Source organism: Solenopsis invicta, chromosome 2 (assembly GCF_016802725.1).
Source record: "Solenopsis invicta isolate M01_SB chromosome 2, UNIL_Sinv_3.0, whole genome shotgun sequence".
Lineage (NCBI taxonomy): Eukaryota > Metazoa > Arthropoda > Insecta > Hymenoptera > Formicidae > Solenopsis > Solenopsis invicta.
The window spans coordinates 5,417,422-5,433,196 of record NC_052665.1 but is presented as its reverse complement, the minus strand read 5'-3'; the positions used below and the strand labels follow the sequence as shown (position 1 = coordinate 5,433,196).

Sequence of the window (15,775 nt, the reverse complement as noted above, 5' to 3'; positions counted from 1 at the left end):
CAATAGCAAAATAATCATGCAAGAAGAAACCAACTTGTTTCTAACAGTAATATCCGTTTCTTTTGACAGACTTTTTACAATTTATACTTCCACTTTTTTTCTTTTTATATTGGAAAGAAACGAAAGAAAAAATTCAGCCGGAAAAGAACCAAATCTTTTCGTTTCGCTTGCAAGTTTCTAACGTTTCTGTGAAGTGGAATGTGGAGAACATTCGTGACACCGGGAATATGTTTGAAAACATAATGTAACACGCTACAGTTTATTCCGCTCTTATATAAAACGCATATTTTACATATACATACGTATTCGTTTGTTTGCAGATATAGCCTTGAACAATCCTAAATGTAAATAATAAAACCGCGAATAAATAAATACATATACGTACCTCATACGTATTGAGACGGTAAGACGTTAAGTAACATCGATGGAAAGATACATTGCTCTATGTATTTAATAGATTATGTAGGAATATACAATTGGGATAGAAATGCGTCGTACATGTGCGCACTCCTCATTTCTCCTTCGCGCTATTCGGTCTATTTTTAAGAATGCCATATAACAAAATTATGTGGCATAGATGCAACGCCGCGCTACTGAACACCGTGCTCGGATACGTGTTCCAGCACAATTCTATCACACCTAAGATAGTCAGTCTAAGGATAGTCTTGTAGTCAGTGCACCACACAATGTACGGTAACGTATGATAGTACCATATGTAGAATTGATAGTGCAACGATCTGCTAAACACAATGCCGATGAAATTCGCGACAAAAAGAGGATAAACGAACAACTGACTTACGGTAGACATGTCCACTTTCTCTTTCTTACGCAGCTGAGGCTTCAGTTCCTTCCCCACGTGCTTTAATTTCGTGTACGACTTCATGTAGGTGATCCAAACGGGCGCGCAGTACAGCAGCGTCAGCACATGCAGCAATAACAGGGAAATGTGCAGGTAGGGGTGAACGAATACCTCTTCAGGTAAAAACCTCCAGTTTACGGTCCACCTGAACTCGAAGACTCTGCCCAGGTTGAAAGCGCCCTTCACGTAAGCGATTGGATTCTCCAGCAAGAACGGAAGACCGAGAATCAGCTGTATTAACGAGCAGACACACAAGTGTATCAACGTTTTGAGTGTTCCTAGCGTGCAAAGGTAAGCGACAAGAAGCGCCGGGGCAAACAGCAAGATGTTCATCTTGACGGACACGGCGAGGCTGTACAACGCGCTACCCAGGTACCAGCGATTGTCTAGGAACGCATTGATGGACGCGTACAACAGTATCATCGCCACTGGATCGTTGAAGAGTCTCAAAACGAATATCGAGTGTATTCTGTAGGAGGTGCAGCACATCAGGATAAGGACATAGGGCGGCACCTTCTTGGTCCGCGCGTAAATTCGGAAGACCAGCGTCAGCATGATCACGTAGAGCGCCGCGAACAAGTACTGCGCTATCTTCACATTGGCGCCACGTGAAGTTACGTAGTAGAGGCCGGAGAAGATGTAGACAAAACCAGCGGGGTAAACCAGCGGCCCAGTGTCACCCCGCAGCTTCGAGTAGTCCGTCGTGCCGTTCAGGAATCCCTCGACTTCCTGCATGTAGGCCCTCCAATCGATCTCGGTGTACGGCACAGTCTGAATGACCACCACGTTCAGAACGATCTCCAGGACGATAAACAGTTTCGCTGTCAATGACAGTTTCTTTGGATCTGTGAGGAAGGCGACGAGCTGCCGCCATTCCAAATAATTATCCAGCCAGCTCTTGTTGCTCCTCCTCGAGGATCTGCCGGCATTGAGGTTAGGTCTCGCTTCCCTGCGTGGCGCCATCCCGCCTGCAACACACGGACCGTCTGTCCTTTCCTTTTTTTTCCTTTCAATTACGCACATAAACACAGACTCGTGTACACGAGCAAAGTCTTTAACAACAAATATTACCTGATCGGTCGCTTCTCCGTGGACGTCCCGAAAGAGGTTAGCCCGGACTTACGATCGGTTCATTAGCGTGACGACGAATAACCAGCTTGTCGGAGAGACGATAACCCGTCACTTTACGTCATAGGTCACCCATGGAAGCCGTGGAAAAGGTACTTCCCTTTCGTTTCCTACGTTCCGAGTGACAAATCTGCGTTTTCCTCGATACGTATATCTACGGAACTTTGGTGGAGTAACGGACATGGCGATCGTAAGGTAAACAGAGCCACTCAGAGCCACTGCTCCGCGACGGTTTCCTTACGTGGTTCGTCCCACGTAGCTGAACCTTCCGTACCGTTTGTCCTCTGCTTTCAGCCGGTCCGGTCATACGGCCGTTTCATTCCGAGTGCGGAAGGTACGGACGCGGTGCACGGACCTTTCTCTCTCCCTCTCTCTTCGGTTCGCGAGAGCGCGGTCGGTCAATCCGACTCGGTCGCGTGGCGCGCGCGGCCCGCGATGACGTCACGACCAATCGGCGTGCGCCAGCTGGGATTCCGGGTTTTTGACAGAATCCAACGTGTCGCGAACAGTCGCGAGAAGCGCGGTGGTGAACAGCGGTGGACGTGTCACAGGGCATTTTGTTCAGGGTGATACGGGCGTGTGGATGAATTAAAGTGACCGCGCGTTGCCCATCCGCCGAACGACAGAGGCCTCGCATCAGGGATACGCCGATTTTCAAGCCGATCGCAACGGTACGTGGCACGCGACTCGGCCCGCTCGCGCGGAATAACCTAAGTCCATTGTGTGTCAACATTCGACACCTCGCGTTCTTTTTTTTTCTACCGCGCGATCTTGCGATTTCCTTCGTCGCCCTCGTCGGCGATTGCTATACGCACAGCCGCGCACGTAAGTTTCGCAAAGTTGATGTAACTTTGGAGAACTTCCGTTTCCCGGAGCGTCTTCATTCCGAGGACGCATCGGAGAGAGGGATTTCGTTGCGTAGAGTGACTTCGATCAAACTTCGATTACTTCAAGTTGCCTTTATGTGTTTACTTGTACCAATGTAGTTAATTAAATTTAATCTCGGATTAACTTACTTTCTATCTTTTTCTATTTCTAAGAACAAGAAAGGGATAAAATGTAGGTTAAATTGAAATTGATCTGCTTGGAAGAAACGGGCATTAAGTAAATTTATAACATCGCGAGGAATTAGTCTTCTTGACTCTTTTTTTTTATTTCCTTTTGCGAAAGAAATATATTTAATACTTTGTATTAAATACAATTGGAGAAAAACTCTTTGATTTAGATAATTGTGTAATAACCAGTAATTTGTATAAATATTTATTGTAACTCATTTTAAGGATTTAATGTTGTTAACAGAAAACACAATAAAACAGAAAAATGAATACCTCGATGTCGCTAGTACTTTCCATATTCCTTGGAATCGTGTGCGCTGTTACGGCGTTGAAAGAAGGTGACTGCGAAGGTGAGAACCTCTTTGACTTCATCTTTTCTTTGTCTTTATATTTAAGTTTGCATACAGCTTTCATGGAGGTCCTTAATTTTACAGTATGCGTCGCTGTTGTGGACAAATTTAGTCAAACATTAACACCAGACATTAAAAGTGACACCAAGAAAATTGAAGCAAAGTTTCGAGAATTCTGTAAGGGCACTAAATCAAAAGAAAATAGATTTGTAAGTATAAATTTGTGTGTAAAATATATACAAATTTTTTCCCTCCCTGGTCAAAATAATTGTGACAAGTAAATAATAACTATTGTATATGTGCTTTCAGTGCTATTATTTAGGAGGGTTAGAAGAATCTGCTACTGGTATCTTAGGGGAGCTCAGTAAACCACTGTCGTGGTCTATGCCAGCAGACAAAATATGCGAGAAATTAAAGAAGCGAGATGCTCAAATATGCGATTTGAGATTCGGTACGATATAACGTTTGCGCGTTCTCATTTTTGTTGCAGATGCATAGTTAACTATTTTGATGTTATTATTTCTGTTTCAGAGAAACAAATCGATCTCAATACCGTGAATCTGAAGAAGCTGAAGGTGCGTGACTTAAAGAAAATCTTGAATGATTGGGAAGAGACGTGTGAAGGATGCATAGAGAAGTCGGACTTTATCAAACGGATCGAGGAGCTCAAACCCAAGTATTTTAGCAGCAGCTCGAAGACAGAGCTCTGAAGGATTGTCTTCAATTTAGACAAGCAATTACGTTTAGGATGGCTAAAATTTCTGTTTCTTCAATTTACAGAGGAATTGTTTACAGCATTTAGGATATGTATTTATCCGTGTCTATGTACGATTTGCGTATAGCTTCGTTCTAAAAGAAAGTTGATCTTAAATGACAGTCTTTTGAACTTAGTTTTTAGTTTTTATTGAATGGAGTAGAGATTAAAGAGAAGATTAGCATGTGACAAACGATAATGAGCAAAAAAAATTTTGTTATGTAACGTTTTTATATCTCAATAATTCCGATGAATGTGTACATTAGAGTAATTTGATTTTTTTCCCCTGAGATAGCCATGCTAATAATGAATCTATTTTATCGAAGGTGCTCCATTTTTGATGGCAACATTAGGTGTAAATTAATATATACAGCATTTATATGCGAGAAATTTTATTTTCACACGGTATTTGTCTTCATTGCTCTTCCTCAGGTAGTGTAGTAATACGCAAATACGTTTGTGCGGTATGTCTGAACGATACTTCGTACCAAAAAGCATTGTACGGTGTCGAGCGATATGTGTAAGAGGTACTTTATCCACAACACCGTTGTATGCTATTATGAAGTTTGATTTCTTTTACATTATCCGTTATGCACAAAACAAAATGTACAATTAAACTTACGGAGTATCTCTCACGGTCAGTATCAATGAACTGTCTTACTTGAAGTACTTGAACATGCGGGCTTAACAATGCCAATTTTTGAGATAAGAATTATTTATATCGATATACACCAATTTTTCCAGTAAAAAGAAACAGAGAAAAAAAGAAATTATAAAAGTACTCGAAGTACAATATCCTAAAATTAAAGTTCGCGATAAATCACGCATAAATCATCGTAGATAAGGTATTGTCGCATATCCGAGTGTACTATTCTGAAAATTCCAAACTGAATTATTTATTTCGTGGTAAGACTGCGTAATTACGTTTTTTATATTACATTCGTGAGTCTTGATACAAAAGGTCAGAAAGAAATAAAGCAGTGTGTGTTGTTACAAAAGTAGAAATGTCATTTTACCTCTTCACGAAGCGTTGTGCTAAATCCTGAATTACATATTCCCGCTTCTATCACATCTCGGCAAATCGCTCCACGTCCCGTCAGCTCGACACGTAATCATTCCTCGCTTCTTACCGTCAGGACACACGTATGTCAATTGATCTTGAAACAAGTACGAATGGCCATAGAGCGCGATTCCGTTCTTGATCTGTGGTTTACCGCACGATATTTCTGCAAGCGATTGCGATGCAATTTAAACAGGTTTCATGTCGCGTAATAATAAAATCAATTAATTTGCAAATTATCTTTAACGTATACGCACTCGAACATCTGCCATTTAATCTGGACCACTTTCCGCTTCCTAAGCATCTTAGATTCGCCTGCCCGAATACGCGGTAGCCCGGAACGCATTGATAAGAGATCATATTACCAAAGGTGTAATTTTGCGTTCCGCCAGCATCACTTTTGAGTATCGCATTAGCGAGAACCGGCGGTTTTCCGCACACCACAGCTGAAAAAATCAATTTCGTTCAACATTTAATTTTAAATATCTAATAATTTCCGTAAGCAAGTAGTAGAAGAGACGTACGTTTGCAGGAAGGCAAAGCGGACCACTTGGCATCCGACAAACAAACAGATCGTTCGTCACCTTCGAGAACGTATCCGTGACGACATTTGTACACGATGACACTGTCGATCGCCCTGCGATCGTTAACGTCGTCAGTATTGTTGCCGTGATCAATGTACCCGTACTCTGGTACCTGAAATTAATTAAAATTCTAGCAAGCAAAATTTTAAAAAATTGCGTAAAGAAAATTTCCATGGCAAAATATCCGCGGTCAAACATCATAGTTTATATTATTACTAGTCCAACAATAACATGTAACACAGATCATAGACGTGAGAACCCGCAAACATCAGGAGTAATCACAGCTTACTACTGTGCAAATTGAGAATGATGTAGAATATTACGAAAAAGCAAAAGAAATGACAAACGATAGAAAAGATAAACACATCCAGCGAGATATGAATCATCGATTGATTTATGTCACTGATTGTGAGTAAATAACTTTTTGTGTCAAGTAAAATTTTTTTGTTGTAAGATATTTTTTCTTTCAGTGATATTTAAATATCGTTGACGTATTCAGAAAACTTACTTGTGGAAGTACACACGTTCTATCGCAGATATCTGTCGAATCGTTCAGCAGCCGTTCGAGCATAGGCTCTTTCAGCGACGAATTCGACACTTCCCATTTTGCCATCTTGTTGCACGTCCATGTTATATTTGAGACCGTCTCGTTGGCGATCAACTTGTTCATCCACGCGCCATTTCGACACGTTAAGATTATTCGTCGCCCGTAACTGTTTCCCTCGACGAAGATCTCCAAGTCTTTGTATGCACGCGTAACGTTTTCGATGCCATACAATTTCTCATCTGATTCAAGCACATCTGTATTCCTCAAGATGGTTTCGTTTTGCGTTCTTTTGAAAAATTTAAAAACTGGATGATTCTCGACGGAACAATTACGCGGCTTACAAGAGGCGATGGTCGAGGACCATCTCTCTTCCTCGGTGCACGTTCTAACGCGGTCCCCGACTAGTTCGTATTCCGGGTCGCAGACGACGATGATTTCTGTGCCGGAAACAAACGTTTCCGGGGAGATCTCATCGCTCTCCTTGTTCCTTCTTGTTCTTCCTCGATTGGACCCTAAGGTTGCGTCTGCTTCCGGAATTTCGACCATGCCGTCATCTTGTTTCCTAAGGAAGAGTCTCGCGTCTGCCACGCGGTCCGGCCAGGAACACGTGCGCAGGACGCAGTCGGGGACGAAGCCCATCCAGGTGCCGTTCGCGGAACACTGCAGCTTGAATTCCGTCAGCAGATTGTGATTCCCGCGAAATTTGTAGCCGCGATGACAGATGAATCCGACGATATCGTCGAAGCGATACGTTCTCTCGGAGGAGTCGTCGATCGTGCTTCCATCAGAATCGCGAACGGAAGTTGTTCGGTCGGACATGCCGGAACTCGAATAGACGATATAGCCGTGCTCGATTCTACATTCGACGCAAATTAGAACTTGATTTTCACATGGTCGTTAAATGAAATTTAGTATTTTTAATTCCAAATTCGAATTTTAGTTTTATGTACTTAATAAGGTATTTTTCGCGAGTCAAGTACTTTTAAAAGACTCACTGTCTTGGCGGAGGACATCCGTAGGGAATGCAAGACGGCATCTTGTGATCCCACACGCCAATCTCCAGACAGGTCAAGTACCTTTCACCTGTTAAACGATATCCGGGATTGCACTTGAACTCCAGCTGCTGACCAGCCTGGAAAATAATTAAACGTTCTCTTCGAGACTGTAGGACGTTTATATGCCGCGACGTATCCTTTTAATTAAGGACAAGGATGTGTACCTGCAATATCGTGACGTCGTCTCTCTCGTTCTCCTCTAGTATATATTCTATATCTCCGTTTTCCGGGGCGAGCAGATTCTTGCACGTGATCCCTATCGAAAGACGCAAATTTGGTCGTTAAAGTCATTGAACCCTATGATTCGCATATTAGCCGCATTTCTATTCTCACGCTTGACGGCGACGCTATTTTAATCTCGATACAGCTTGTTACCTATGCAGATCGGAGCCAATCCGAGCCAATTGCCGTCGGAATTGCAGATGCGATGAGGGTTTCCGTGGAGCTCGTAGCCCTCGTCGCAGGAATAGTGTATCTCGTCCTCAAAATAATACGATTCCCCGTGAATACGTCCGCGGGGAATGTGTCCCGGGAAACCGCATTTTATTTCTTCGAACATAAAAACCGAAATCATTGGTCTCGCGATCAAAACGCATCTAGATATTAATTAATTGATTCAAGTTCTTCTTCGCGCTGTAACATTGATCGCAGGAGAACCGGAACTTACTTGTGCAGCTCGGCGTATCGTGTCCCTCCCACTGACCGTACTTAAGACACTTCCTTTTGAGGGACCGGTGTTCTTCACCACCAAATCGAATTATGTAACCGTTGTCGCAGTAGTACGTTACCTCGGAGAGATCCTCGCTCACTTTAATGTTACCTTTGGAAGGCACCACGGGCAAAGGGCAGCCGTGACAAAATGGGCTGGCTAAGATCTAAAGACACGAGACATCATCGCTTATGGTTCATCGCCGTTCTTTTCGAAGAACGGAGCGCTTTGTAACTTGATTAATTAATCAATGCAAGATATAATTACCACGACGTCGCCGTGGACGTACTGCTGCAGCTGCGCCCAGGCCACGAGGTTGCCGTGATACTTGTCGCAGCTGTTCCACAGTTTCGTAACGTCGCTCTCGTTCAGAACGACGTCCCACATGTCCAGCAAGCCGAGTCTCCCCAGGAACGCCTCCGATTCGGAGAAGCCACCGCCCAGGCGATCCTGCTCCTGCCCAATGACGAAGGATCCGTTGGCTGGACGGGACGATGTCCGGGATTTTAGGTGATTTGTTTTAAGTGTAAGGAAATCATTTTTGACGATTACGCTCGTAATTACCTCGCACGACGGTTCTCTGGGCCAGACCGACGCCGCTGTCTTTGAGGATTCCGTCGACGAACACGCGCCAGGTGCCGCGCTCGCTGGCCCAAGTGACGCACAGGAAGTGCCAGTTACCGTCGTTGACCTTAACGTCGGTGACGATCTTCTCTCCGTTAACGTACAAGACCAATCTGCAACGACATTTGACCCGGGGGAGTTCACTCGCGATCAAACGCGTGCCGGCATTCCGTTTTCGTATGGAATTGCCGGCAAAATCTTCACCGAGATACACGCTGAGTAATTACCCGTTGTAATCCGTCAACGTAAAGGCGTTGTCGTGAAACGTCGTCGCGTACGAGAATACCGTACCGTAATTGAAGGTGTCCATCGATTGCAACCACAGGCAGACGGACAGCTGCAATCGGTGAATTCGATCAAATACGTCCCTTCATTATGATTCCCCTGATTTTCCCTTGACTCTTACCTGGAGGAGATCCCTCGCGGGTCCCTTGGCGGCCACGTAATCCGTCGTGCCGGATTTAGTGAAGTGCATCACGTAGTCGGACGACAATTCTGCGATCGTCAGAACCGTCTTTAATAGATGTTTTCTTACCTAAGTTATTATCTAAAGAGGCTTAAAAAAAAACTTAAAAAATATTTAAAATATTCTAAAGAATATTGAAGTTTAGACTTGCCGGTTTCACAGTCGCGTCCTGTGAAGGGAACCGGGCATTCGCAGAGGTGATCGTGCACGCGACTGACGCAGCGTCCGTTGTTCAGACAGGGCGAGCTCTTGCAGCGATCAATCTTGGTCGCGCAGTCCTCCCCCGTGTATCCGTCGGGGCATTCGCACCTGAACCAATCGTACGTTAAGCTTCGGATTTCGTGATGTACAATTAGACGGACTACTCACCTGTAACTCATCCGCGTCGCGTCCTCCTCCTCGACGTTGACGCAGATCGCGTTCGCGTGGCACGGTAGCCAGTCGCAGGGTAACAGATTGCAGTGTCGGCCCAGGAAACCGGGTTTGCAGAGACATTGCCAGGTACCGTTCACGGTACGGCACGCGGATCCCTCCTCGCAGGGCTTAAGCTCCTCGCAGTAGTCGATCGGAATCTCGCAGAATTGACCTAAACGACACGTAATAGGTAGGAAGAACTCGTTGCGAAAGTTATTATCAGTGAGAGACAATACCTTCAAATCCGTCCTGACACTCGCAGGAGAAATCGTTCTCGGTGCTCACGCATCTTCCACCGTTCTGGCAAGGATTGACGTAGCACTCATCCACGTAGACCTGCGAAAATTTATTTACTATTTTCTCAATCCAACTTTGCTTTTTTGTTTCATTGCGAGCGTCTAATTTGCGAGATGCGTTCTTACTTGGCAATTAACACCCCAATAACTGCTCTTGCACTTGCACTCGTACGTCACGAAGTTATCGATATACCGTCGCGTCTCGCACACTCCCTCGTTCAAGCACGGCGAAGAGTCGCACGGATCCTTGAACTCTTCGCATTTCGATCCTGAAAGAAACATAGTGCAGCGGAAACATTAATTTTAAGTTGGCATAATAAAAGAGATTAAAAATAAATTATTGATAAAATTTCATAATTTAATTAATTTATTGAGATTAATAAAATTTAGAAGTTAAAAAATAAGAAGAAATAATGCTGTCATCTGACGATTGCGATTAAGTAACCGCGCAACCTACCTACAAAATATTCGCGACACTCGCAAACGAAGCCGCTTTCGTCTCGTAGACACTGACCGCCGTTTAAGCATGGATCCATCCGACAATCTATTTCCTCGTCGCGGATCGGTAAGCAGTCATCGACGTGGGTGGAGCCGCGTTTTTCCGTCGTCGTGTTCGACGAACACGGCAGGCATTCATTCTGTCCATAGTCCGATTGATAGAAGCCGATGTCACATGGGAAACAAGGTTCCGTACCCAGACGCGACTCGTGGTAGCGTTTGCGCCGAAAATAATATCCTGGTTGGCAGACGGCTGCAAGGAAAGAAAGAGGAATGTGTTACCACGTTGAGTTTGAATCATTTCTGGCTTGAGAATCTTACGAATGCAATTTTTCAAGGATTTCGTGTGCATCCTCTTCGTGGAGGTGTATTTCGGACAAGGCACACACGCCAACGAAGCGGTCGCGTTTTGGTACTGGCCGAACGGACAGGGCTGGCAGGCCCTGGTGGACGAATTGTAAAAAGTGCCCGCGAGACATTTAACTGAAAAAAATTATTGAGATTAGGAAGTATTTGTAAAACGTGTATGCAATGGCGGATTCTTATGCAATCGAGTTTTTGTACTCACCGCAACCGTGTCTCTTCAGCACACTTCCGGGATCGCAAAGATCCTCCGGTTCCTTGAACACGAGATGCAGATTCAGAGCGAGCCTCGCGATCTCTTGGTTGGTTCTGTTATCAAGCAAGTCCAGTTTTCCGACCTGCGCCATTGCGCCAATCTTCTCTCTGAGCTTCTGCACTCCCCGCTTGGGATTCTCGAAGTTTTCTTCAATAATCTTACCTGCAGAGATTTTTTGCTTGTAATATCTAATTCGCGAATGGAAGTCCAACAATCAGCCCTTACCTATGAACTTGAACTTGATCTCTATCCTATCTCTTTTCCGTTTAGACCTAGCGTTATTTTTATTTCGATCGGGGCTCGAGCTAACTGTACGTTTCAATCTTTCAAGCATTATCGTTTCGGTATTTTTGAAGATAACGGTGGACTGAACTTGCTTGTACCCGAGTTCGAACCTTCGTCTTCTTATCAAGTTATCCTCTTCCAGGAAATTCTTCGACGATGAAAGCTCATCATCTTCACATTTAGGATCGGAGGTGATTAGATTACATTCGATGTCATTGTCGCATATTTCCAGTAATTTCCATTTCAAGTCATTAGCAACGTGCTCGCTCAACTGAAAGAAACAATATTATATAAAAATTATCCTCTATATATCATTATTTATAATAAATCTAAGCGCTCACTTGACGAAGAGCAGTTTGATTGTCGCATATCGCACTTTCGTTGCTTTCCAATATCACGTTCCCTTCCTGAGATATTGCCTTCGATGTTTGAGTTTCTAGTCAATAGAAGAAATCATAATTTCGTAAAATATAATCAATTTAAAATTCTGAACGATTGATGATCTTTGATAAATTCAATATAAATATACCTGAACATTCTGGCAGATGATTACTTTCCCACGTGTGATTGCTCGAGTTACATTTCAATAGCAGCTCGTCGTTAACGATATCGAAGTTCGCTGGCTCGATCGCAAAGTCGTAACCGTCCTTGCAAGTTACAACGCATCGCGTTTCCTGATCGTCTGACAAAGAACAGTTTAGTTGACCATTCATGGGTGCTTTCAGATTCTTACACGCATCTGGAAAGATCGCACAATGCAGTATTGCTATTACCGTACATTTGCTACACGAGTCATCAACGAAAAAATATGCCTTACCTTCTACGGTAATGTTCAACACGCAAATTGCCTGATTTCCATACTTGTCGGCCGCGTGGTAGAAGACCTTCGTCAGGCCAATTGGAAAGAGATTCTTGCCAGGTTGATGGCTCTGATTTACGCGCACGGAAATTCTCGAATTGTCATAGAAGACTGGTTCGTCCCACGTTACATTTGCGAGACCGTTTTCGAAATCGCTATAGAACGTTGGCGGATCGACGCAGTTCTCGATCGTTGGTGGTTCTCTGTCTGCAAACATTCCAAGAGACTCATTTGAACACACTCATTTTTCTTGCCATAATCTTATAAGCAATTTATTTATTTTTTATATGAGTCTTTTAAACGTTTTTTAAATGTCGAGTAGGTGGCTTACCGAGGACTTTAACTTTGAATTTACATCTGGATTTGTTGCCGCTCGCGTCCCGCGCCACGTACACGATAACACGCGTGCCGATCTTCGCCTTCCAGGGCAAGACAACGTACGGTTTCGTCCACAGGCTAGGCGATGCGTCCGCGTTGTCGGTCACCTCGGGTACCGTCCAATTCACATATGCATAGTTCTGTCCCTTCGTAGTCTCCTCCACGATCTCGGCCGGACACTCCATGGAAGGTGGGGTCTTGTCTGTTAAGTTCAAAATTAATTAAATCAAATTTGAACCTAATTCGTTGGAGATTTAAATCTACAAACTCATATTTCTCGTGCAAAATAGCTTGACCTCGATATTAACCCACGCATTGATTGATGCTGTGACGCTGCGACCAAATCCCCGTACGTCCAGTGCACGATTTATCAGTGGGTCCTTCTAGGACAAAACCTTCGTTGCATGTGAACGTGCAGTTGGTGGCGAAAGGCACCTTCGCCGGGCCGGTGCAAATCTCCGGGATGATATCGCCGTTCGCGATTTGTGGCAGAGGTTCGCACTTCACAGCTAACACATAACACGTCTCTGTTAATCTTCCGATGCAGGTTCCTAGTGATAATACCACCCCATTCTTTTACCTTTACACGTGACTTTCAGGCCGTCCCAACGGGACAATGGTAGGCAATTGCGCACTTTGCTGCCGCGAAGCTGATAGCCGACGTCGCACCGGAACTGGCAGCGGGTGTCGATCGGATACACGGTGGAGTTCTCCTCGAACTGGTGCTGATAGTCCTCGTCGTGCTCGCATTTCACGCGACCGTGCGCGGGCGCGCGTAAAGCCGGACACGTCTTCACTGCCAGACGCGTATATAATATTGAAAATGTAATTTAATAATTTCACCCTCGCCGTACGTCGAATTCTTTACTTACGCAAGCACTGCGGCTCGTTGCCGGACCAAGCACCGTCCTTGCCGCAAAGCCGAATGCTGTCTCCCGTGAGGTGGAAACCGATCCTGCATCTTACGCCGCACGCCGCGTGCACCACGTTGCTGCAGGCGCTCGCCTTCACCAGGTACCCGTTTTCGGGGATTCTCAGTTTCGGGCACGTTATAGCTGAAAAGTATATATCCATCCTATCTCGCGAATATAAGTCTGCGAATAATTTGTAATCGCACTAATGATTGCGCGAGGAGTATTGATGCGATTATCAGAGTCCTCTCAATTAAATTTATCACATAGCGATTCTGGGTTTATTGTGAACGTATGTGCAATAAATTACCCTCGCATTTGTAACCGTCCGTGGTGAATCCAAAGGCGCATATGCAATCGGCCACCGAGGTCGAGGGAACTTTGACGGTGACATGATTAGCGTCTGGACAGGCTACGCATGCGGCGGTGGAATCCCCGGAGGTGTTCCCCGAAGCATAGGTTCCGTTCGGACAAGCTGTCGCGGGCGTACAAAGAGAGAATTCCAGAATATAAAAAAAAAACTACCCATGTTATTTGAATTGCAAATATATCTCTAGAAAAAAATCAAAGATACAACATTCATGAATCGTTATACGAGCGTATCAACGACAAATTAAAACGCGTTTGCTCGTCTCGACCTACGTTGGCAAAAGCCTCTGAGACCGGAACCGAAATAACCGGACGGACAGATGCAGGCGTAGTGGCCAGTCGCAGTGCCGCAGGTGCAGGTCGCTAGTTCGTCGCAGCAAGTTCGGTTCGCCGAAGCGGCAAGTTCGCTGTCCGAGCAGAGGCTGTTGCAATCGTTCGGCCGGGTCACGGCCACGTACTGACCAGTCCTCAAGTCTGCGAAAGGCATCTGATTCGTCACTCGAAAAAAATAAATAAATCTCTTCGCTTTGCGATTCTTCTCATTTCAATTTTGACTCTATGCGCTTGGCAATACTTATGAAACTTAGATTCAACGTAGTTTTTAACGGGAGAAAGCGCACCGCGATGCAGGGCACGTCGCGCCAAAGCCTCGAACTCCGCGAAGCTGTCGAGGAAGTAGCTGTGCGCGTACCAGGGAGGGCTGGCGATGTCGTGCAGCTCCTCCACGTTTCCCGTGCGTATGCCGAACGCGAACACGATCGCGCCCGTGTTCTTTAGCAGGTGGGCCGCGGGGCGTGGGTCACCGCCGTTGCTGAAGCCGTCGGTTATCAGAAACACCACCTTGCTCGCCGCTTCGCGACTCTTCTCTAGGATCGCCTTGCAAACAGCGGAAACGATCGGTTACGCGTGATTTATTCAAACTTTGATCTAGTTCCTTTTATTACTGTGACCTTGATAGAAATGACGACGAGTCGTTACCTCATTATTGGCGTCGAACGCGACATAGATGAGAGGAATTACTTACTAACGCCTCGAGAAGCGCGCCGCGCGTGTAAGTCCCCCCGCCGCTGTAGGTGATATTGCGGAACTGTTTGTTCAACAAGTAACACTTGTGATCGTTGGGCCCGTGCCTGGAGATCTGATCGACGTTGCGGTACACGTTGCCCCGACCGCCGAAGGTGATCAGGGCGATCCGCGCGGCCATCGTGTCCACCGTAAAGTCCGACAGGAGCTTCGTCACGAAACTCAGCTCGCTGCGGAAGTTGTCCGCGCCGACCGAGCCGGACGCGTCCACCAGGAACACCAGTTCCACCTGGTATAGAATCGTCAGTTCGTTCGGATTAAAATCGAAAGATCCGCGATCAGATGAGTCTAGAGGCTCTAGAGCCTCCTATCTCTGACTCGTATTCTATTTTTCTTGAGCCTTCTCTCATTAGGGACAAAAAAGAGGAAAGTTACGTTAGACTCGCCCGATCTTTGTTTACCTGATCGGTCTTATTTCGCAATTGGTCTATGTTCATCTTCAAAAGGCGGGACTGGATGTCTCCCTTACTCTTCGGCATCCTGTCGGCGTCGTCCACGTTCTCGTACCAGTAACGCCGATCCCCGTTCGTCTTTTGGCTAAAGTTCAGGAAGGTCGTGACATCGCTGTCGTTAGTACCGATCTCCAGGTCGCCGCTCGAGCCATCGTCGACGTCGTCGACGCGCTCGGCGATATTCGAAAATAGAGAAAGCGCTCCGATTATCAGCGGCAGAACCCTTGAGAATCCCATTGCTACGCTTTACGAAACACCGATAGTGTTCAACGATATCTCACATTTGGAGACGAGCGTTAGAACTTTCGCTTTATTGTTGCGGTCTATTTACGGATCGCAATTTAGAGGCGAGTGGACCGCGACGAGGAAACGCATCTTCTCCCCGTTCTGCAGCTGAGCGAAGCGAGGAAGAGGCAGATA

General features: G+C 45.4%; 3 protein-coding genes across 4 annotated transcripts; 1 reads left to right on the top strand and 2 right to left on the bottom strand.

Annotated features, from left to right (window-relative positions):
• Positions 1-245: 245 nt before the first annotated feature.
• On the bottom strand, positions 246-2,324 carry LOC105199092 (lethal(2)neighbour of Tid protein). 2 transcript variants are annotated; one of them, XM_011166039.3, is made up of 2 exons: positions 1,931-2,324; positions 246-1,845 (listed from the first exon to the last, which is right to left on the bottom strand). In XM_011166039.3, exon 2 carries the CDS (start codon positions 1,820-1,822, stop codon positions 512-514), a length of 1,311 nt encoding a protein of 436 aa, XP_011164341.1. In that variant the 5' UTR covers positions 1,823-1,845; positions 1,931-2,324; the 3' UTR covers positions 246-511. The 2 variants fall into 2 exon arrangements, with proteins under 2 accessions (XP_011164341.1, XP_011164339.1); XM_011166037.3 differs by having other exon boundaries at positions 246-1,827; positions 1,931-2,316.
• Positions 2,325-2,383: 59 nt separating this feature from the next.
• On the top strand, positions 2,384-5,144 carry LOC105199090 (mesencephalic astrocyte-derived neurotrophic factor homolog). The gene is made up of 5 exons (XM_011166032.3): positions 2,384-2,658; positions 3,287-3,392; positions 3,477-3,601; positions 3,702-3,843; positions 3,924-5,144. Exons 2-5 carry the CDS (start codon positions 3,308-3,310, stop codon positions 4,100-4,102), a joined length of 531 nt encoding a protein of 176 aa, XP_011164334.1. The 5' UTR covers positions 2,384-2,658; positions 3,287-3,307; the 3' UTR covers positions 4,103-5,144.
• LOC105199152 (sushi, von Willebrand factor type A, EGF and pentraxin domain-containing protein 1) lies at positions 4,522-15,621 on the bottom strand. Its single transcript, XM_011166113.3, has 33 exons — positions 15,305-15,621; positions 14,845-15,132; positions 14,441-14,696; positions 14,094-14,294; positions 13,762-13,926; positions 13,413-13,595; positions 13,121-13,336; positions 12,849-13,049; positions 12,494-12,742; positions 12,121-12,369; positions 11,833-12,042; positions 11,645-11,739; positions 11,244-11,574; positions 10,968-11,180; positions 10,721-10,882; positions 10,359-10,652; positions 10,028-10,170; positions 9,842-9,941; positions 9,561-9,777; positions 9,343-9,500; positions 9,132-9,220; positions 8,953-9,062; positions 8,666-8,838; positions 8,369-8,583; positions 8,060-8,267; positions 7,768-7,941; positions 7,557-7,648; positions 7,333-7,469; positions 6,299-7,193; positions 5,731-5,902; positions 5,464-5,652; positions 5,163-5,372; positions 4,522-5,019 (listed from the first exon to the last, which is right to left on the bottom strand). Exons 1-32 carry the CDS (start codon positions 15,590-15,592, stop codon positions 5,194-5,196), a joined length of 6,852 nt encoding a protein of 2,283 aa, XP_011164415.2. The 5' UTR covers positions 15,593-15,621; the 3' UTR covers positions 4,522-5,019; positions 5,163-5,193.
• Between the last annotated feature and the right edge of the window lie 154 nt (positions 15,622-15,775).